This window comes from Sphaeramia orbicularis, chromosome 15, assembly GCF_902148855.1.
Source record: "Sphaeramia orbicularis chromosome 15, fSphaOr1.1, whole genome shotgun sequence".
NCBI lineage: Eukaryota > Metazoa > Chordata > Actinopteri > Kurtiformes > Apogonidae > Sphaeramia > Sphaeramia orbicularis.
Window position 1 is genome coordinate 26,574,044 of NC_043971.1, and position 22,003 is coordinate 26,596,046.

Sequence of the window (22,003 nt, forward strand, 5' to 3'; positions counted from 1 at the left end):
GAGAGTGTTATTGTTATTATTATTATTATTATTATTATTATTGTTGTTGTTGTTTGTTCAATGCTTTGTGTGGCATTACCGCCACCTGCTGGGCTGAACACGTGACGCTGTTTTGTCAGATTCTTCAGGTGGAAGAATCCTAAATGGAAGTAAATACAGCATCAAGCAAAAATAAACCAAAGATGATTCATGTAGGGAATATTATCTCTTAGAACAAAAAGAATAGATTTCTCAATGCAAATTTGTCAGTTTTTATTGCATTTTACAAAGTGCTCCAATTTTGTCAAGAAATGTGGGGTTTCTTTAAGTTAGCCATTCACAGCCTGAAATGTTAAAAATATATAACATTTAACTTAATTTAAATGTATGGGAAATAGACACATGAGAAGTCATTATGCTACATTATTGCATTATGAAGTTTTTCAGACTATATTTCTTGACGAAACCAGAGAACAAAACAATGAAAAATCTAATGAGTCTAATGTTGAGCCTTCAGTTTTCTGAATGCCCTGTTCCTTTTTTTTAACAGCAGTTCAGCAGTTTTTCTGCAGACATGGGCACATCCAGCTGCGTCCTGTTCTCTTTGGTTTTGTTTCTGCTGTCTGGATGATGAAGGTACTTCTCTATGTTCATGCTGCTTCAATGCTGCACATCTGTTGATCTGTCCGTAGGTCTTCACACCTGACCTTACTGTTGTCTTTGCAAAGCTTCCTGATCAGATTTCACCCAGTGTCCCCTCAATTCCTCAGATTTTTATCCTGATACGCCTCCAATTTTGATTATTATTCTCTACTAATGTCAGGTGATGGATGTAATCCGTATCATTTCCAGTTAATATTGCCTGTTTTGCTGGACACTAATGCAAAAATATTGTGCTCTTTGTGTACTTTAGACAGTATTACATCTTATTTACTGTCCATTATTATATTTAACCCTCACTATGAATGAACTCCTCCATTTTATCTGCATTTGTGCTCCCAAAAAGGTTGACCGCTACAGCTTGTTATTTCATCTCATCAAATTACTCATGTTCGTTGTTTTGACAGTGATGACAGATGTCTCTTTTTTGCCAGATCTCATTTGAGAGAAAAAACACATTACGCTAAAACCTGTGACTGTGCAAGTGTTTTGAGGCCTTTCCTCCATCGTGATTCTCATTGTTCCTGGACTTGTTTTAATCATATTAGACTCAGAGAACCTGGGACACAACAGCTTTCTCATGATCCCTATGTAACAAAGATAATCTTTACAGTAACTTCTGTTCTTCAAAAAACAAATGTTTGTGCCTATGCTGAAAAAACAAAGAGTCTGGGTAAGTTTATGCACTGGCGACTCCTCTCACATATTATACACTGAATTCTGGAGATATAAACTTTATACACAATGTAGGAACCTAAAGTTGACAAAGCTTCTAGCATTCCTACATTATGACCAGTGTGTATTAAATATATTGAATGAAAACTACTAATAAGATGATATAAACTGATCAAAAGACTGTTTGTTTTACACTCCATTTTGTTTTTGGTGAAAGGTTTTGCTTTGTTTCACCGAAGCCGTGGACATACACGTGTAGCCACAGAATCAGATGATGTTTGGAGATGATGTAACCTTTAAACACAGGTTTGTTGTTGAGACGAGAAGCAGCTCAGATGTTTGACTGCAGGCTTTGTTTCCACCGCAGAGAAAACAAAGACTCATGTACTGTTACAGCATGTGATGGACAGATAGAAAAGAGGCATGAACTGACAGTGATGGAATGACAAATTAAGTTTCAAGCAGAAATGACTCAAGACCTTCTGAGATGTATTTTGAGATAAAGATACAAACACATCTCAGTGCCCATGTCAAATAGTTAGATATTATCTGTTAAAATTGCTTTGAACATGTCAGTGTGTCATGGCTGTGGCTTAAAACCTCTGTGAAAGTCATTTGACATGATGGTTGGGGAGATATTAGTTGTTTCAATACTCAGGAAGTTTCTAAGTATGCTTCTTTTCTTTTTTTTCTTCTACAGCTTGACCTGACCTCCAAACAAAGACACAATGATATTACATCTTCCAGATGAGAAGTAGGAAATTATACTTCTTGTTTTAGATTTCAGCAGTGTGATCTCAGGCCTAAATCAACCACACCACAACATGCAGAGATCAACTTTTGCACTGCAGCCGATAGCAAAACATGAAGTTACCGCACCGTAACAGAGGCTTGGTTGTGTTTGTGGCTGAGTTTGGGCTGCGACGAATCTAACAAACAACGTATGTTTTCAACAAAGTACCTGGAGTCACCGGAAAGCAGAAAAACTGATAATTAGACATTTTTCTGCAATGTCACTCTGCAGCTCTTTTCGTTTACATTTTTGAAAGAACTACGTGGTTTTGTTATGTCACAGGTGTCAAACATATGGCCTGGGGGACAAATCCGGCCCGCCAATGGGTCCAGTCCGGCCCTTGGGATGAATTTGTGAAATACAACAATTACACTAAGATATTAACAATCCTTTTAGTTCAGGTTCCACATTCAGACCAATTCATCTTTATGCATTCAAATTCAAGTGGGTCAAACCAGTAAAATACTATCATACTAACATATAAATATTGACAACCCCAAATTTTTCTCTTTGTAAATGTAAATATTTTCATGTATTTACACTAAAACAAAGTATAGTTTTTCAAAAAATGTAATAAGCTGAACAAATATGAACAACCTGAAATGTCTTAAGAGAAATAAGTACAATTTTAACAATATTCTGCCTGTTATTAAATGTTTTGTGTATTTGTAGATCCACTGTGAACTGTAAGTTATAATGTTCATGTGTAAATGATAAACTGAGGCAGAATATTGTTAAAATTACTCTTATTTTTTCAGTTTGTTCATGTTCTTCACATCTTTTGAAAGGATAGTTTGTAGATGTAAACCTTTTCATAATGTAAATTTACTTTTTTCGCTCTAAAACATAGAGGAAAGTTTGGAGTTGGCATTATTTATATATTATTATGTTATTATTTTACTGGTTCGGCCCACTGCAGATCAAATTTACCTGAATGTGGCCCCTGAACTAAAGTGACTTTGACACCCCTGTGTTATATCAACCAATTCCTTGACGCCAAACCTCCAGCATTTTATTAAATTTGGCCACCGTTCAGTATTCTCTTCCTGTATGGTTTTAAAATGTGCTCTTTTACAAGAACAACCGAGCTGAATAATCTGGAAATGGACTTGAAGTGGAAAGAGGCAGCTGAAGTCTTTGGGTCCTGAATAATGTCTTCTGATACACTTTAATATAATCTAATATATAGTATAATATAGTGACTATATGGACAAAAGTATTGGGACATTCAGATGTTTCATTGCTAATACAAAACAATAAGAGGAAAATACCATTAGGTATTTTCATATTGCAATAAATGTTTTTATTTTGTCTTAAAGGTCAAAGATTCTTTTTTTTTTTTTTACTATTCTACCTATACATTTATAAAATATTTGTCACATTCTGACCATAAATAACAATTTTAAACCACGTGTCAACACCTGATTTCCTGAAGAGTCATCCAGAAAGTAAAACCTGTAAACTTCAAACTGATTTGACATTTATCATGACAGTTGCTAATGAAAGCTAACACATGGGATGTTCTATGAGCTTTGGGTGTGATCCCAGTATTTTTGTCCATATTGTGCTGGTTCTTAAACTCCTGTTGCTCTGATTTATCTGGCACATTATGGGTATAGTACAAAGTGTCCTGTTCCCAAGGCTGTGTGTTTGCAGGGTCAGTGTTAGGTTTAGGATCTGGAAGCACAAGACTCTTTAACACAACTTTAACAGATGCAGTCTGTTTTAACATACCACAGCTTTAGATGTATTTCCTTTCTCAAGCCCATGTGGCCTTATCCATATCACTACTGCCACGTAAATCATCATGTAAAGCCTGTCAGATCATCCTATACTGTAAGTGTAATGAGTTTGCTCCTCGGCCTTAACAAATGTCTCCCTCTCTCTTTTGCTCTATCTCCTGATCTCTCCATTCTGTCCCTCCTCTCAGAAGACAAGGGCCTTTTTGTGCAAATGAGAAATCATAGGACTCACATGCTTCAGAGGAGAGAAAGTGAGGGATCACAGCAAAAGAGAAGCTTGATCAGAGGGAGAAGGACAGGAAAGGAACAAGGCAGGGGAGCTGAGTGGACTCATCAGGACCAGGAAACGGACCTGAAGGCAACTGCACTGAGCAACTGAAGGAAACCAAGCTACAAAACCATGGAAAATGGCAATACAGAAAATTCTACTGAAGACAAGACAGAGGACATGTCAGAAGGTAAATACGTACTGAAAATAACTTTGAAGAGATAATATTCTTCTGTATTTATCCTGCAACCAGGGTTTAATTTTATCCCATTGATCTATGTATGGATTGTACCTCAGATTTTATGTTTTTTTTTATAAAATATCTTCAAATATAGGGTAATCCAAGGTAATGGCTTCAAACAAAGAAAATCCCCCAAAACTTGCAATTCAAATGTACAGAAATAGACAAAACATTTCATCATTTTATTATCAGAGAAGTTATAGAGTTCCCTGTGGTTTAACTCTTTGATTAACCAGCTCATTATTTCAGAACTGTAGCACTAACGTATGGGTTCAAACTGAGGAAAGCAACACTTTAACATCGACAGAGATAAGACACAAAGGGCTAGTATTGTATAAAAACACTTGGAAAGATTTTGGTAATTTTCTGAAAGACCTGTTTTTAGGTTTTTAATAAAGAAAAAGGTTTACATGGCTTAAACCACAGGCGTCCAACATATGGCTCACGGGCTAAAACTGGCCCGCCAAAGGGTCCAATCCAGCCCGCGAGAGGAATTTGTGAAATGCAAAAATTACATTGAAGATATTAAGAACCAGTTTAGTTCAGGGGCCACATACAGACCAATATGACCTAAAGCAGTCAGATCAGTAAAATACTATCATAATATCCTATAAATAATGACAACTACCAATTTTTGTGTTTGTTTTAGTTCAAAAAAAGTAAATTTCCATGAAAATGCTTACATTTACAAACTATTCTTTCACAAAAACTGTGAATAACCACAACAAAATATGAACAACCTGAAATGTCTGATGAGAAGCAGGTGTAATTTTACCAATATTCTGACTGTTAATAAATGTTTTGTGTATTTTTAGGACATGTGTAAATGATAAGCATATTAAAATTGTAGTTATTTTTTTTAAGACATTCCAGGTTGTTCATGTTATTCACATTTTTAAGGAAACTTTGTAGATATAAACATTTTCATAATGAAATTTAACTTTTTTCCTGGTTTGGTCCACTTCAGATCATGTTGGGCTGAATGTGGCCCCTGAACTAAAATGAGTTTGACACCCCTGCCTTAACCCATAAAGACCCAAAGAACCACTGGCAACCAACAGCATCCACTGATCTAAACTGTTTAATACCTGTTGATCCACTAGTCCTATCAATCCATGTCAATAATTGGTGTAAAATACAGTTATTCATCTTTTCATGGTCATCAGATATGACCCATTTGGACGTTCAGAGGCTCTGTAGTTACCGTGAAAACAGTCATATTCTGCAACACTGATTCTCCAGTAAAACCCATGGAGTTGGATCACTGACAGTGGATGGACACACTGGGTTTACGTTCAGTTATTTATGTATTGAAAAACACACCTTTTCATCATTTTTCTTTGTTCTCATATAACATTGAATTTACTCTAAGATTTCATGAATATCTAAATAAAATATAGGAAAACGAATATAAGAAAATACATGATTTACAGTGAAAAATGCAAAATATAGAGGGTAATATTATAATAAATGGTGACAAATCCCTGAAGAAAGGTTCAATAGAGAGAAAAATTCATTTGGGAACTGACATAAAATTAACACTGGGTCTTTATGGGTTAAACTTTCCACACCAACCTTAAACCTAAAAGTGTCTCCCAGTTTCCATGGTTTCTATCATTTCCTCTTGTCTTCAACCATAAAAAAAGACAAAATTATACATGATACCTCATTAACATTAGAAAGATTAAATACATGATTATTTGTGCATGATGGTAAAACGTGTGCTTTGCCCATTAATGGCCTTTGCTTTAAGTGGACAGAGTTCCATGATCTGTTTTGTTTTATCAACACCCTGAGGATTGTCTTGTTACGTTTGTTTCCTAAATGCCAGTGATGGAGCTGTTACGTTTGAGGTCACTCTGGGACAGAGGTTTTATGCTGATTTCTTCACATAAAGTTTGTTATTCACATGCAGTGAAAGAGGCAAAAAGCTCTAAATGAAGCCTTCACATGAAATCCGTCATACAGTACGCCCTGAAAACAGAAGAACGTGTGTCAGATAATATATACTTCCTTTTTCTGCTCTTTCACAGCTTAGACGCCTGAGAGTACAGTTGTAGAACTGTGCGTGCTGTCTCTTAAATTATGCATGATAATATATGATAAGTACGTATTTCTGGTGACCCTGGGCAATGTTGACACCAGCCTTAACTTCTGACATTTCCACTACAAGCAGAGCCATTGTGTGTGTACACAACCAGCTGGCTGTAAATGCACTGTATTTGAAGAACTAATCCATCAGTAGTCAGGATTTCCTTGTACATTGTAAATGTGAACAAAAACACTACATTGGGATGAAATATTCCCATTACACCTACACACATTATCCTCCACTTAAGATGTTTTATTCCACTTGAGTTGAACATGAAAACAGTCAAAATCCTCCGAGTATCAGGCAAAAATGTGAAGCCCAAACAACCAGTTTTAAACAACCCCATAATGAAAATTCACTGAAAAACAACAAACACAGACCATCATAAGGAGGAACTGAAAAGATAAATGAATAAGTAAATGGTTCGATACTCTAGACTCTGTAGAAAAATTAGGAAGTTGATCTTGGAGCTTTTTTATCATCTGTGAGACTGAAGTTGTAGCAGTGTGAACTTTACTCTGTTGGTTACTTGACCAGTAGAGGTGGAATAACAGAGAGGAAAGAACTTTTCACTTGTACAAATGTTTTTGGATCCATTTTGGTGTACACCTTAATGGAATAAAGGCCTATAGTCACAGAAAAAATTATTAGACCACCCTTGTTTGCTTCCATTTCTTGTTCATTTTAATGCCTGGTACAACTAAAGGAACATTTGTTTGGACAAATATAATAACAACAAAAATAGCTCATAAACGTTTAATTTCAGAGCTGATATCTAGCCATTTTCCATGGTTTTCTTGACAATAACCAAAATCACTTCAGTTCTTATATCAATAGCTATGGCATTGTACTGCCAAAAACAGTGCTTTAAAGCATTCCATGTTTTTTCTGTCTGTTTTAGTCACATGATATACACAGGAGTTAGTACTGGATTGCATAACCATTATTTTTGGTGACTTTTGATGGTCTAATAATTTTTTCTGCGACTGTATGTATTTGGAAAAGAAAAAAAAAAAACTGCATTACTGGATTGTGTAATAACTAAAACAGACTGTACCTCACCTCTGCTTGAGTTCTCATCCACGTGTACCATGTGCTCCAGCTGTGTGTATCGGGCGTAACACTGCATTTCATAACAGGAATCAACACTTCAGATTTGGAGGAGAATCTTTCTAATAGCTAATAGAATTAAACATTTTAGCTTTTCTGAAAAGTCTGTTTCAGAAACAAAAGTGCAGTCTCTTATGTCAATATTAAACTGATCCATTAAACCAAAGTCAAGTCCAGATTTTTCATACAAGGAGCTAATAATTATGTATGAATTTTTCCTTCAGTTTTTAACAACACATTATTGTCCAAATGTAATATTGCCTCATAAGTCTCCCATGTCTGCTTGTGAGGATTTTTAATGCCAATGTGTTATAACTGAACCAAAATAACTTCAACAGTGATTGTCTTTTTGCAGATCAGGAACAGAATGTGGAGGAGGCCAATGTGGAGATTTCACAGGTAATCTGAATATTTCTAAAACTTTCTAAAATCTCAACAGTGGAAATACATGGAACTGATGTATGAACTGATGATTTTTAACAGTTTCTTCTGGCAAAATGTCATTTCATCTGACTTCATCTGTATTCAGCAATCTTTTTGCTGAAAGAAAACACCATGTTTTTATAATCAAACTTTAAATATGTCTGTTGTACAAAAGTGTGGCTTCAGGACGCTACTGTGATGTTATGAAATTATAAAGTTTTGCATCAAACCAACAACTATTACCTATTTTAAAGCAGTCAGTAGTCAATATTTTTATGCCAGAATTAATTCATTAAATGTCACAATTATCTTAACATTCTAATTTACAAACAGCTCATTATATAGGTTGTGTGTTCTCTTTGTTCAAGTGAAATATACACCACTAAACTATATGCAAACTCTATGCACCAGTAAATATGCACTCTTGTACTATATTACATGTATTTTAGTGGTGCATTACTTGAAAACACACAAGAGAATAATAGCAAACCAGAGAGTCATTAAAACTAACACTTAATGCATCAGTGCAACAGTGTTTCATGCAAATAAACCGTACCTGCCCATTCTAAAAAATGGAGTTTTATCTGGACACTTGGGATAAACACAGTGTCATTTTAGAAACAAAGCGCTTATTACCAAACAAACTAGCCACAAATATCAGTTGTACTTTTTTTTTTTTTTTATCAAATTGTACTTTACTGTATTCTATTATTTATTCAAACATCAGCATCACTTGATACAAACATCCATTAAAGGAATGTGAGGCTCGTGTTTTCATGGCTACACACAGTCTGCAGACCCTCAGGTGTGCAAACGTACAGTACCACTGTTGAGCACAGATATGATCAGGGGAAGAGGAAGAGCAGGAGGCAGGAGGACAGATGCTCTATTCAGTCTGCTGTCTGATGCCTTTCACATGACCGAGAGCCAGTGAGAGATGGAAAGATGGGCCGAGAGAGCCGCTTCAACCCATGTAATGTTCCCATGAGCTGATTCAGTTATCCCCGTCGAATAAATTCAATCAGCTATGAATTAGAAAACTATGGAAGGAAGAGTAAAGCGAAGCAGGAAAATGAAGGATATAAAAAACATATAGAAAGTATTCACTGATTTAAGGAAAAGTTAATGAAAATGTAGCACTGAAATATTTAAAATTAGCTCCGGTAAATAGAATATGGACAAAACTATTGTGTGTCAGTCCTATAAATCCATATTCCTTTTAATTTTTCATTTGCAGCAGCCAACACATCCAGACAAACTTAACATTACATTATTTTTCATGTGATGCAGTTGGAAGGCCTGGTGGCGGAGCTGCGCAATGGGCTCCATGCTGCCCTGACGGAGCTGAGCGAGCTGCGTCAGAGGGACCACAGCCTGGAGGAGAAACTCCAGGCTCATGAGACTGACGTGGATGATAAAATAATGGGCCTCAAGAACTCCCTTAACACTTTCAAGGTGCTGAAGGCAATCCGAACTGAAAGCGTCCACACACAACTGCTGCCCCTTCTGTGTGATTCAGAAAGTGGCCTCGATAATATAATTTAAAACATCTGACTGAAACTATAAACTAATTACATTTAGCAGTTGGGAAAGCAGCTCAGACACTCACTGCTGATCATCAGGGCATTGACAAGCATGTGCGGATCCTCTGTAGTACATAGAAGATACGTACATGCCATGGATTACTTTATTGTTAACACACACATACAGTGTATACACTAGCTTTATCTACAGTACACAACACACACATCAAATTACAGTGATAATGTGATTTATTCTCGATAGATAAAGTAACTGGGCTCAGTATGTAATCATTTTACCTGCTCAAAGGTGATTACTGATGTGTATAAATAGAAATACTTGTAGTGTGTATATGACATTTTCCTTTGTTACATGTCAGTAATTTAATAAATATGCTAATTCCGTAACCTTTTCTTCTCACAGGAGGAACTGAGTGCGACTTTATTCCATATCAGAGACATTTCCAACAGACAGAAAGACATTCAGAGAAGGATGGAAACGCTGCAGATAGAAAACACAAAAGATTTGAACTCTGCTCCACACAGGTAGGGTGAAAACCCATTACATAAGTGCACAATTAAAGGAGGACAAAATCAAATGGCTAATGGATGGGTTGAAATGTCTTTGTCATTAAAATTGTTTTAATCTTCCTCCGCATTCTTACTCTCTTATTGCACCAAAAGCCGTAAAAACTCAAAAGCAGATGTACTGTCAGCATCTGGAGAGGAACACATCTGTGTGCCCAATCCATCAGAACTCAGTGTTATTCAACACTACCTGTCCACTCTGCCTCATAATGGGTCACCACAGAGGAGCAACACATCCACACACAGTGAGTGTTTGTGTGTTTGTTTGTTACGTACAGGTGGATACAAAACTGAGTTAAGTCTGAGTTATGTTAACGGTAGAAGTAGTGATAACCAGTTGCTCATATTTGTGTTGTAGCATCGAACTCTGAGCATGAAGCCCAACATCTGCAGCAGCAGAGAGGACAGATGTGGGGAGAGAGGAAGAACAGTAGAGACGGGGCCGAGACCCCCAACACCCCAACGAAAACCAGTAAGAAGTCTTACAACTACTGCTGACATTACTAACACTAATGCCTCTGTGTGTTTAACAGATACAAATACACAGTTAGAGGCTGGACTGAGGTACTTTACAGACTGTGTTGTGTTTGTGCAGATAAGAGGCAGAGAGCGGCTCTGGAGCTGCTGGAGTCAGAGAGAGTTTATGTCTCTCATCTGTCTCTGTTACTGAAGGTCAACATTTCCTTCAATGGATCAGAAGTGTTCACATCGAAGGATAAGCGGTGAGACTACACACACACACACACACACACACACACACACACACACACACAAATAATCATGAAACAGTTAATATTTTATCTGCAGGTTTTTCCTCCATCAGTCTGTTCGATAAAAACGCAGATTATGTGACCAATCTGTTAACACATACTTGTCTGGAGTTGGCAGACATCTTTGCTGATTTATGAAAGGAGGAGAAATTATAAAATGTTTGACAACACAGAGATTATACCAAAGACACGAGGAACAGATTAGATATACTCCCAGTTTAATGAACTAGAAATGTCTTACATGCAAACTCTTGAATGGTCAGACATTGTAGATGTTATCTGATCACGCAGAGGATCTCTGTGACACAGTAGAAACCATGAGCTCAACAGATAAACGTCTCCAGTTGTGGCTAGTCATCTAATTTAAGAGCATACAGTGAGGAGAGAACAGGAAATAAATAAATTAAATAAGTGCAGGTTATAAACACCAGCGACGCAGAAAGGATGGTCTTTTAAAGGATGTTGCATATCTCGCTAATGTAATCACAGCTTCAGCACACGTGTTCCCAATGACCAAAAACGCCACTGTAGCGGTGGAGACGCACAACCAGGTCAAATGGTCTTTGCAAATGATTGTATTTATTTTAACCTGCTTAAAGTGTTGCCAAATGTCTGTCACTTAATGATACGATTACCGTCAGAATGTTTGCACTACTTATCAGTTTATGTCTCTGCTCCATAAAGGTAAAAAAAAAAAAAAAAACATCTGTAAATATCCTCTTTTCATGCAGACACTTCTGTCCTTGTGTCCTGTCTCTCCACAGTCCATTTCCCAGCTCTCTACGGTTTCTGATCCAGCAGCATCTGGAGCTCCTCCATACTCTACAGGAGCGCGTACTGAAGTGCCAGTGGCAAGGCATCATGGGAGATGTTTTCATGCGGCTTACCAGCAAAGAGGTATGTATCCTCCGGGATGTTTCTGTGTTCATTCGCTCCAGATCTGCGGAATATCTGGACATCTGACCTAATTTTCAAATTAAGAGCCCTGGTTTTCTGGACACACAGCGCTGTCTTTGCCGCTCTTGGCTTGTTAGTCTGCTCGGGTCAAAAGGTGGAATCTTGTGACAGGCCATTTATAATGAATCTGAATCACTTTGGCAGCCATGACAGACAATAAATGAAAAGTCAAATTCCAGTGAAGCGAACACTGGAGTCATGTTGAAAATTCACTTGTATACTAATGTGATTCAAAGACACAAGGAACACAGACAGTATCATATGAATAATGGTGTTACCAAACGAAAACACGGGAAACTAAACTCTGTGTGTAATCCAATAGCAGTAACTGATTATGACATATAAAACTGAATTAAAGACAGTTTTTTTTCAGTCTCCTTTGCCACCGTGAAATTGAAAGGCCAGTGTGAGGATTTTCAGTGGTAAAACCCTTCACTGGCATAAAAAAGAGAACACTTAATATGGATTTTGTAACTAAAGTGAGTTGTGAGTGTGAAATACTAGCTAAAAGCAGACGCGTATCATAATGAGGCTAATGGCAGTCGATTCTATTAAAGCAAATGTGTGGCAAATTGGCTTTGAGTGAGTGGGAGGAAATGCAGTAACTGGTAAGACATACATTCCTGATTAAGAAAAGGACAGGACAACAATGCATTATGGGTCCACACTGAACAGCAGTAACACATAGGACCAAAAGACATAAAGAGCTTAATGATTGTTTTTATATATTATCAATTTTAGTCATCAGATTTTAATAATTAATTGGATTCCTCGATCATGGCTCATTTTTTAAGACATTCAAAAGGAAAATTATAGATTATACACTGTTGTACATAAAATTGGAATAAAAATAATTAAACTGCTGCCAATGCGATTTATTCTTGACAGATAAAGTGTAACTGGGACTCAGTTTGTAATCATTGTACTTGGTCAAAGGTGATTACTTATGTATGTGTATAAGTAAGAATAAAAAGAGGAATGTGGAAAACAAAATTTATGGACAACAGTGTATTATGCACATATTTTGTTCATTGGCAGAAAAAATATGACAAATTCTAAAAGCTTATTGAAAATACTTAACCCATACAGACCCAGTGCTACTTTTGTAGCAGTTCCTGAATGAATTTTCCTCTAGATTTAACCGTTGTTAAATGATTTACTGTCATTTATTATAACATTATCCTCTGTATTTTGTGTTTTTTCCTGTATTTAATTTCCTGATCATGTAGATGTTCATGGAAGCTCAGATTAAAGTTGAGGGTTATTATGTAAAAAAAAAAAAAAAAAAAAGAAAACTGCAAAAAAGTGATATTTTAAGCAAATGTATCAATAACTGAACATAAAAATAAGTATCTTCAACCACTGTCATTGATCCAACTCCATGGATTTTACTGGTGACTCACTGTTGTAGAAGATGACTGTGTTTCCACGTTCACTACGGAGCCTCTGAACGTCCAAATGGGTCATATCTGATGACCATGAAAGGACGACAAACTGTATTTTACACCAATTATTTACATGTTTTGATAGGATTAGTGGATCAGAACTTATTAAACATTTTAAATCAGTAGATGATTTTGGTCACCAGTTTCTGTTTGGGGTTTTATGGGTTAAACATTCTTATAAAACCCAACTGAAGATCATTACATGGAAGAATTCAGTGTTTTTCAGAATCTAAGCTTGTCTGTTTTGTCACGTTTGTCTCAGTCCACACACATGGGCACATGATGATCTAAGTTTAGGTCTGTCACAGGCACTGTGGCCAGGAGAGAGGAAGTGGAAAGTGTGTACAGATGCACACAAACACATTCAATCACACCCTTATGACTCAACTCTGTGTCCCTACAGAGTGATTTCTTGGACTTCTACGTTTCCTACCTGAAGGAGCTTCCAGACTGCCTGTCAGTCATCAACATGCTGGCCTCCAACGCCATCAAATCTTCTGCTTTGTTGGAGGTAAAACACAGTGAGGGGAAAAGTACACACTGACATCAGGCCAGGATGGAGCCTCGCACGTGGCTACCAGATGATATGCCCTCAGAATGATCAGGGTTTCACATGCTTAGTGTTGGATACGGAGGTCAGGATGGGTTTGACATGCATGGTCGTGTAGTCTGAATATGGATGTTCTCACATGTTGTTACAGTACAGGTCATGACTGATGGTAAATAAAGTCAAATACCGTGAAGAATGAAACATCACAGAATGTGGTGTGAAAAGATAAACTGCATTTTTCACAGATCTCAACAATTCTCACAGGAAGTAGTAGGTAGCTTTAAAAAATGTGTGACCACATTGGTGTGTGATTTAAATCATTCCTCCCAACATCGACTTGTATAGAAGATCATTTGTCTTGTGTTGGTTTAAGTGGTCACACTGACTATTTACCTGTCTTTTCTCCTGATCCTGGTTGGCTGACCTGTGCTGGCCTTTCATTCTGATTGGCTGATTAGAGTGACATCATGGGTGATGAATCCAAACCTTCTCTCTACACTCTGCTCCTCCAGCCGGTTCAGAGAATCCCTGAATACCTACTGCTGCTGCAGGTCAGAACAAAACTCAACCATCCACCCACCAGACATAAAAACAATCGACCTGAGTGAACATTTCTATACAAGATTAGATTCAACTGAGATACCCATATAATAAGTGTTTTATCATGTGAAGTTTTAGGGATGTAACGATATGAAAATTTCATGTCACCGTTATTGTGACCAAAATTATCACGGTTATCATTATTATCATGGTATTGTTGAAATGTGCTCAAAATGTTCAAAAGGTGTTTATATGCAACCAGAAATAATTTAACCAAGTTGTATTTTGAAAAAAAAACTAAATAAATAAATACAATAACAGGCACACTGTACTTCCTGTTGCAGAAACATTCAAATATTAACATGTAAACATCAAACATACAAATGCACATTAAAGATTGCACCTTCTAGCCATTGTGTGACTATTTTCCAAATCAAGTTTGAGTTGAAAGTGCGGTAATCAAACACGGTTATCATGATAATTAGAATTTAAACGGTAATACTAACCGTCGGGAATTTTACTGCGATTTATCGTATACCAGTTATCGTTACATCCCTATGAAGCATAACATAATACCTAAGTGAATTTTGTACATGTTAAGAATTTATTGGTGTTTTTTTTTGTTCTTTGCATATTTTATTTCATTATGGTAGTTTTATTCTACCTTATTTACTCTATACTGGGGCGCCGTTAAGGGGTGGTAAACATGACTAATTCATGGGGCCCAGCATTTGTGGGGATAGAGCAGTGGAGGGGGCCCAGTGGATACAGGAAAATTACATGAAAATTTCATGTAAGGTCCCCTGTATAATGTAGGCAAAGTCAGAAGTCAAAGTATAAAAGTCAGGAGTCAGACGTTGAAAGCATGTAAAGTTTCACTTTCGTTTTACGCCAGCGTATGTTATGTGAGTTATGGATTCCGCCCCCCCCATGCTTAACCCAAGACTTGAGTAACTACATTTTGTTCTATCATGTACCATTGATCGAATGGCAATAAAACTGAGTCTGAGTGTTAAATCACTAAATCTGAATGAGATTATACAGAGGAAACCCTGAGAACCAAACACACACTCTAACAGATATAAACAGGCTGCCTCTCAGCCCATTGTGATGTGTGTGTTGTCTGTGTGTAGGGGTTACTGAGGCAGACGGACGCAGAGCACCCGGACTATTACCTGCTGCTGGTGTGTGTCCAGCAGTTCAGGTCCTTCACAGCTCAGTACCACCACCTCCTCCAGCACAACCAGGAGCTGCTGCTGCACAACCGCAAGGAGATAAAGAGGTCAGGATCACACCACCAAACCCAAAATATTTGTACCACATAGCTTTAAATCTAAGAAAAAATGAAGACTTGAGTGACATTCTCCCCTTATGTTGTAGGTCTACTATGAAACAGCTGTTGAAGACAGTGGAGAGTGGGATTCAATCCAACAATATCGGGTCACCGTACCCCTCCAGCAGCTCCATGATGTCAGTATTTACTGTCCAGTTTAACCTGTAATCTGGGGTCAGTGTTAAAGGCATAAAACAAATCAAACTGAGGGCAGAAGTTGACCAACACACAGACCTAATATGTGACAAAGTTGATCAGTGAGAAAACTAAAAGTTGCAATAAAACCCATTCTTATTATTCTTAAACTTTCCATGAAACTAAATTGTGTAAACATGCTGTCCTAGATCAGCCTCACTCTTTACGTGTCCTTCACTCGTCACAGGGAACACGCCAAACGCAACAAACAGCGTCTCCTGGAGCAGATGCAGTCCCGCCGATTCCAGGACTGGGATCGAGACCAGGATCCAGAACCTCATTGTTACGACCCGGAGTGGCCGACCCAGATACCATTCTTCAGTCCTGAGCTGGACTCACAGAACCATAAACCAGCAGGTCTGCGATGGTCTAAGATTAAAGTGTTGAACTGTGGATTTACTTTAAGCAGTGAAGGGGAAGTGTGATGTTTTAGATTAGCTTAGACTTTCTGGGACCTTATGTTTTAGAAAGGGCTGTCTTGTAAGAACACAATTTTAACACATCTAACCAAAGGCCACATTGACCCCTTAGGTGCTGGAGTCTTTTTTTTTCTTTTGTAGTTTTTCAATTTTGATATCAAGATAAAAGCTGTCTGTTTCATTCAGTTATGTTGCTTGTCACAGTATTGTGACTTTGGCACTTAAAGAGTTAATATGATGTGTTATTTAACCCATAAAGACCCAAACATTCACCAGGGACCAAAATCATCTTCTGATGTCAAATATTTGATAATGTTAGATCCACTAATCCTGTCGATACATGGAAATAATTGGTGTACAGTGCAGTTTGTCATCTTTTCATGGTCATCAGATATGACTCATTTGGACGTTCAGAGGCTCTTTAGAGAGTGTGGAAACACCATCATCTTCTACAACATTAGTTCACCAGTAAAACCCATGGAGTTGAATCAATGACAGTGGATGGAGACACTGAGTTCATGTTCATTTAATGATAGATTGGCTGAAAAAGTCACTTTTTCTTCAGTTTTCTCTGTTTTTGATATAATAAATCTCAATTTTTCTCAGAGCTTTTATGAATATCTACATCAGGGGTGTCCAACCCTGGTCCTTGAGATCTACTATCCTCCATGTTTTAGATGTATCCCTCTCCTAACACACCTGATTCATATGATAAGCCTATCATTAAGCTCTGCAGAAGCCTGATAATGACCGTCAGGTGTGCTGGAAGAGGGAAACATCTAAAACATGCAAGATAGTAGATGTCAAGGACCAGGGTTGGTGATCTACAGTTGCAGAAAAAATTATTAGACCACCCTTGTTTTCTTCAATTTCTTGTCCATTTTAATGCCTGGTACAACTAAAGGTACAATTTTTGGACAAATATAATGATAACAATAAAAATAGCTCATAAGAGTTTAATTTCAGAGCTAATATCTAGCCATTTTCCATGTTTTCTTGATAATAACCAAAATCACTTCAGTTCTTACATCAATAGCTATGGCATTGTACTGCCAAAAACAGTGGTTTTAGACATTCCATGTTTTCTTTTCTCTGTTTTAGTCACATGATACACACAGGAGTTAGTACTTGATTGCATAACCATTGTTTTTGATGACTTTTAATGGTCTAATAATTTTTCCTGCAACTGTACATGATCAGTGATTAAAATATAGGAAAATTATTTTCACTTAAAAAACACAAAACACAGAAAATAATATTGCAATAAATGAGGGTAAATCACTTAAGGAAAGTTAAATGTAGAGAAAAAAAATTTGGGGAAGTGCCACAAAAGTAACACTGGGTCTTTATGGGTTAATAACACATAGTTGGACTAAATCATCCCCTTCTTAAGGGTTCATTACATTTAGGCATTACACATTGAAATGTCCAACATAAATGAGTGTTATTTTGTGTTTTCCGTTCAAGATACAGAAATGGAGCACACGTTATATTACTGTAAATAGAGTTGCTTCATTAGTGAGCCAGTTAATGGACCTCTGGCTTTCAGGTCTTTGTAGTTTCCCAGAGTGAAGGATCTGAGAGATCACCGTCATGTCAGCATCACCTGCCCCCCACACCTGCAGGTTTAACCCCCACCTCTGCTCTTGCTGATGCTCTAGGGGAGTTCCTTCTTCCTCCGGACCCTCCAGGGATGGAGAGCCTGTATGAAGAGGACAGAGGGTCCCTCCATGAGGTGTCCATGTTCGACCGCTGCTCCTCTGCTTCTTCTGACTCCTCCATCGACATCGCCTTTGTGAAATGCCCCAAATCCCCGCCCACACCACACAATGCAGTGGCGGTGAATGTGTTGTCTGCACGTGACATCTACGGCAATGGAGGAAGCCAAGGCAACGGTTACAACAAACTACTCAACAGAGGGTGTGTGTCTCCAGATGAAGCCATAATGATGCGCCGCAATCAACACCGCCCCCTTCAGGCCAGCCAACGGAAGAGCAAGGTGAACCATGTTTACTTAGATGTTCAGAGCTGGGTTTCTGCATTTGGTTCCTTCAGAATAAGTCACACAAGTGTAATCTTTCTGTGTTTTGAGCATTCCACTTCATGCATGGTGTTATTGAACCTTCAGTGAGAACAGTAATATTTGGAAAGTAGCTGCCTCAAAGTGCAAAACCAAAATTACTACATGGATTATTTAATACGTTTTTCTATATTGACAGATAATTGATATTACCACTTACATGTAACATCCACTACAGTTACATGTTAGAGTAAGTTTCTAAATAAATCATGTTATCTGTATGGAGAGAGGCTTTTGGACACTGCTAAAAAATATATACTGACATATATAATTAATGACTAATATATAGTATGTCACTCAAAATTATCCAGCTGGAGACATTATTTGCTTTGGAGTAATGATCCCACTCAAATTCATAATAATTCATGTATGAAAGAGTTGATGTAACCCTAAATGGCTCTTGAAGTGTAATCTGATTACATGGATGTTTCCTTTGTGTCCAGTCCCTGAACGGGCTGCAGCTGGAACACACAGTGAACGGTATGGACGCTGGGCCTCTGTCCGACCACCTCCAAAGGGTGGGACTTGTCAACCACGCAAAGCTGGAGCGCCAAGGAAGCAAAGGCAGCAAAGGGTGTACCACACCATCCCGCAAGGTCCAGAGCCCCCTGGGAAATAAGGCGGACCATGACAAGCACAATGATGATCTGCATGGGATGCCCAGCATCGTATGTTCAATCAGTTTTTAAGATAATGGGGAACTTAAACCAGAAAACTGCTCATTAACCCTCAAAGACAAACAGTCACAAGCATCTACTGATCTGAAATGTTGAAAACCACTAATCCGATCAAAACATTGAAATAATTCAGGTAAAATACAGTTTCTCCATAGTAAACATGGAAACGCCATAATTTTCTGCAACATTAATTCACTGACAGACCCATGTGGTTTGACAAAGGGCAGTGGTTGTAGACCAGGGGTGTCAGACACATTTTAGTTCAGGGGCCACATTAAGCCAAATTTAATCTGAAGTGGGCCGGACCAGTGAAATAATAACATAATAATATATAAATAATGTCAACTGCAAACTTTCTTCTATGTTAAGACTGAAAAAAGTAAAATTATGCGATGAAAATGTTTACATTTACCAACTGTCCTTTAAAACAATGTGAATAACATGAACAAACTGAATTTTCTTAAGAAAACTAAGTGCAACTTTATCAATGTTATGTTATTATGATAGTATTTTACTGATCCGACCCACATGAGATTAAATGGGTCTGTATGTAGACCCTGATCTAAAAGGATTAATATCTTCAGTGTAATTTTTGCATTTCACAAATTCATCCCACGGGCCAGACTGGACCCTTTGGCGGGCTGGATTTGGAACCCGGGCCACATCTTTGAGACCTCTGTTGTAGACACTTATTTAATCTTCACTTAATCATATTTTGAAAAAAAAAAAAAAGGCATTTTTTCTTAAATGTTCCCTCTTTGGATAAAATAACCTTTGAATTTGTTCTGAGCTTCTGCACAGTCATTAAATTAAATGTCAGAAAATGCTTCATTTTTACTGAAAAATGTGTAATACAGAGAATAATATTCCAATACATGGTCATAAATCATTTAGGAAAGGTTAAGCATAGAGAAACATTAATTTGGAAGTTGTCACAAATGTAGTTTTTAGATCTTTAAGGGTTAAATAGTTTCCAAAATGTAATATGCAGTTCTACCCTGACAGGACTGTGCCATGCAGTCATGGGGCGAGGAGCTGAAGTGGCGAGGTGGAGCAGACGAGAACCACCATACTCCTTTTAGCGAGAGGAGTCGAAAGCAGGACAAAGGAGGCTTCAGGAGCTCATTTAAGAAACTCTTCAAGAAGAAGTAAGAAAACAAACACTTATTACTTTTTTTTTTTTTTTGCATTTTCCATTTAAGGACATAATTAAGGCTAAGGCTAAATATTTGCATGATGACCACATTTTCACAGCAGCACTTGAAGTTGCAGACAAATGTCTTACCTTTTTTTTTTTTTTTTTTTTTTTAAATCTAATAGGAACAGTGACGATAAGAAAGAGAAGGGAGGTGAGAAAACACCAGAATATCAGAACACTGAACACGAGAAAACTCCCAAACTGGTGCATCTGGAGATAACCCGTGGTACTGCGGTGTGAACACCAGTCTACTACACAAGCATTCATTCTAGGAGCTATCACATCACACTGTTGATCTTTTCCTTTCTCACTGCTGTATAAATGCTGTACAGGTTTGAATCTATATAGTAATGTCCTCTCAACAATCCCAAACATGAATGTGATTTTTTTTTTTTTTTTACAAACATGATGCAAATTTAAAATAGTCAAAATTCAATCAGGTGTACTATAGAAGGAAAAAAGCACCAGTCATCCATCTTAGTTAATGTTTTACTTGGTGTGTTGTTACATAAAAGTTGCATTATCACGTCTAACACCAAAATTACACTGAAGTTTAAGGCATGTTGCTTTGACAAAAGACACATCAGGACTTCTGTTTCAATGATGTTTACTTGATTGACAGATTCTAGATTAGGGGTGTCAAACTCATTTTAGTTCAGGGGCCACATTCAGATAAATTTGATCTGAAGTGGGCCGGACCTGTAAAATAATAACATAATAATATAGAAATAATGTCAACTCCAAACTTTTCTCTGTATTTTACAGTGAAAAAAGTAAAATTAAACAATGAAAATGTTTACATCTACAAACTGTCCTTTCAAACAATGTGAATTACTCGAACAAACTGAAAGAATAAGTGTAATTTTAACAATATTCTGCCTCAGTTTATCATTTCCACATGTACATTATAACTTACAGATCACAGTGGAGCTACAAATACACAAAACATTTAGTATCAGGCAGAATGTAGTTAAAATTGCACTTATTTTTCTTAAGACATTTCAGGTTCTTGACATTTGTTCAGATTATTCACATTTTTTTGTGAAATTATACTAGAAAGAGAAAAATGTGGAGTTGTGAGTATTGATAGATTATTATGATAGAATTTTACTGGTCTGACCCACTGGAGATTCAATTGGTCTGAATGTGGAACCTGAACTAAAAGGATTGTTAATTTCTTTATATCTATTTTTGTATTTCACAAATTCATCCCAAGGGCCGGACTGGACCCTTTGGCGGGCCGGATTTGGCCCCCAGGCCGCATGTTTGACACCTGTGTTCTAGATGAACACGTCTCCTTGTACTGTAAATAGCTCTGCTGGGACTACAGCTTCTCTGAAAGGAATTTAGTGTTTTTCATCTGTCCAAACATAATAGGATTTTTTTTTTTTTTTTTTAATAAATGTACAGTCTGCTCTTTTTTCATAAGGATGATGTTATGTTTACTATTATTCAGTTTCACCTGCATTTATAGCTCATAGGTGGCAAACACTACGGAATTCTGTATGGAAAATACAACATATTAAGCTCTGACTTTAAGACTTTTCACTCAGTTATCAATTCAGTTCATAATCAGATGAATTAGCCATTAGCTCATCAGAATACATTGGTGACTTTTAACATTACAGATGTTTTCTATGGGTCTGTTTTATATCTACAAAGCCATAATCATGAGAGGTTATCATATTATGTTTATACTCAGGAGAACATACACAGCCTGGCCAAAAAAATAGTTCCCACATGGATTT

At 37.2% G+C, this 22,003-nt stretch overlaps 1 protein-coding gene across 1 annotated transcript; it reads left to right on the top strand.

The window, feature by feature from the left end:
- Positions 1-144: 144 nt before the first annotated feature.
- On the top strand, positions 145-22,003 carry arhgef33 (Rho guanine nucleotide exchange factor (GEF) 33). The gene is made up of 20 exons (XM_030156921.1): positions 145-244; positions 530-615; positions 4,038-4,307; positions 7,916-7,959; positions 9,274-9,438; positions 9,928-10,049; positions 10,188-10,336; positions 10,450-10,563; positions 10,687-10,813; positions 11,626-11,758; positions 13,667-13,774; positions 14,272-14,364; positions 15,487-15,635; positions 15,734-15,823; positions 16,069-16,238; positions 17,962-18,299; positions 18,824-19,048; positions 20,063-20,205; positions 20,378-20,891; positions 21,540-22,003. Exons 3-19 carry the CDS (start codon positions 4,250-4,252, stop codon positions 20,493-20,495), a joined length of 2,346 nt encoding a protein of 781 aa, XP_030012781.1. The 5' UTR covers positions 145-244; positions 530-615; positions 4,038-4,249; the 3' UTR covers positions 20,496-20,891; positions 21,540-22,003.

What these genes read in the sequence shown, in the direction of transcription:
- arhgef33 (XM_030156921.1), top strand. Translation starts at nt 4,250, where the DNA reads ATGGAAAATGGCAATACAGAAAATTCTACTGAAGACAAGACAGAGGAC. An exon ending in AACCGCAAGGAGATAAAGAG is followed by an intron (nt 15,636 to 15,733) that starts GTCAGGATCACA and finishes CTTATGTTGTAG; the next exon opens with GTCTACTATGAAACAGCTGT. An exon ending in AAGAAACTCTTCAAGAAGAA is followed by an intron (nt 20,206 to 20,377) that starts GTAAGAAAACAA and finishes TAAATCTAATAG; the next exon opens with GAACAGTGACGATAAGAAAG.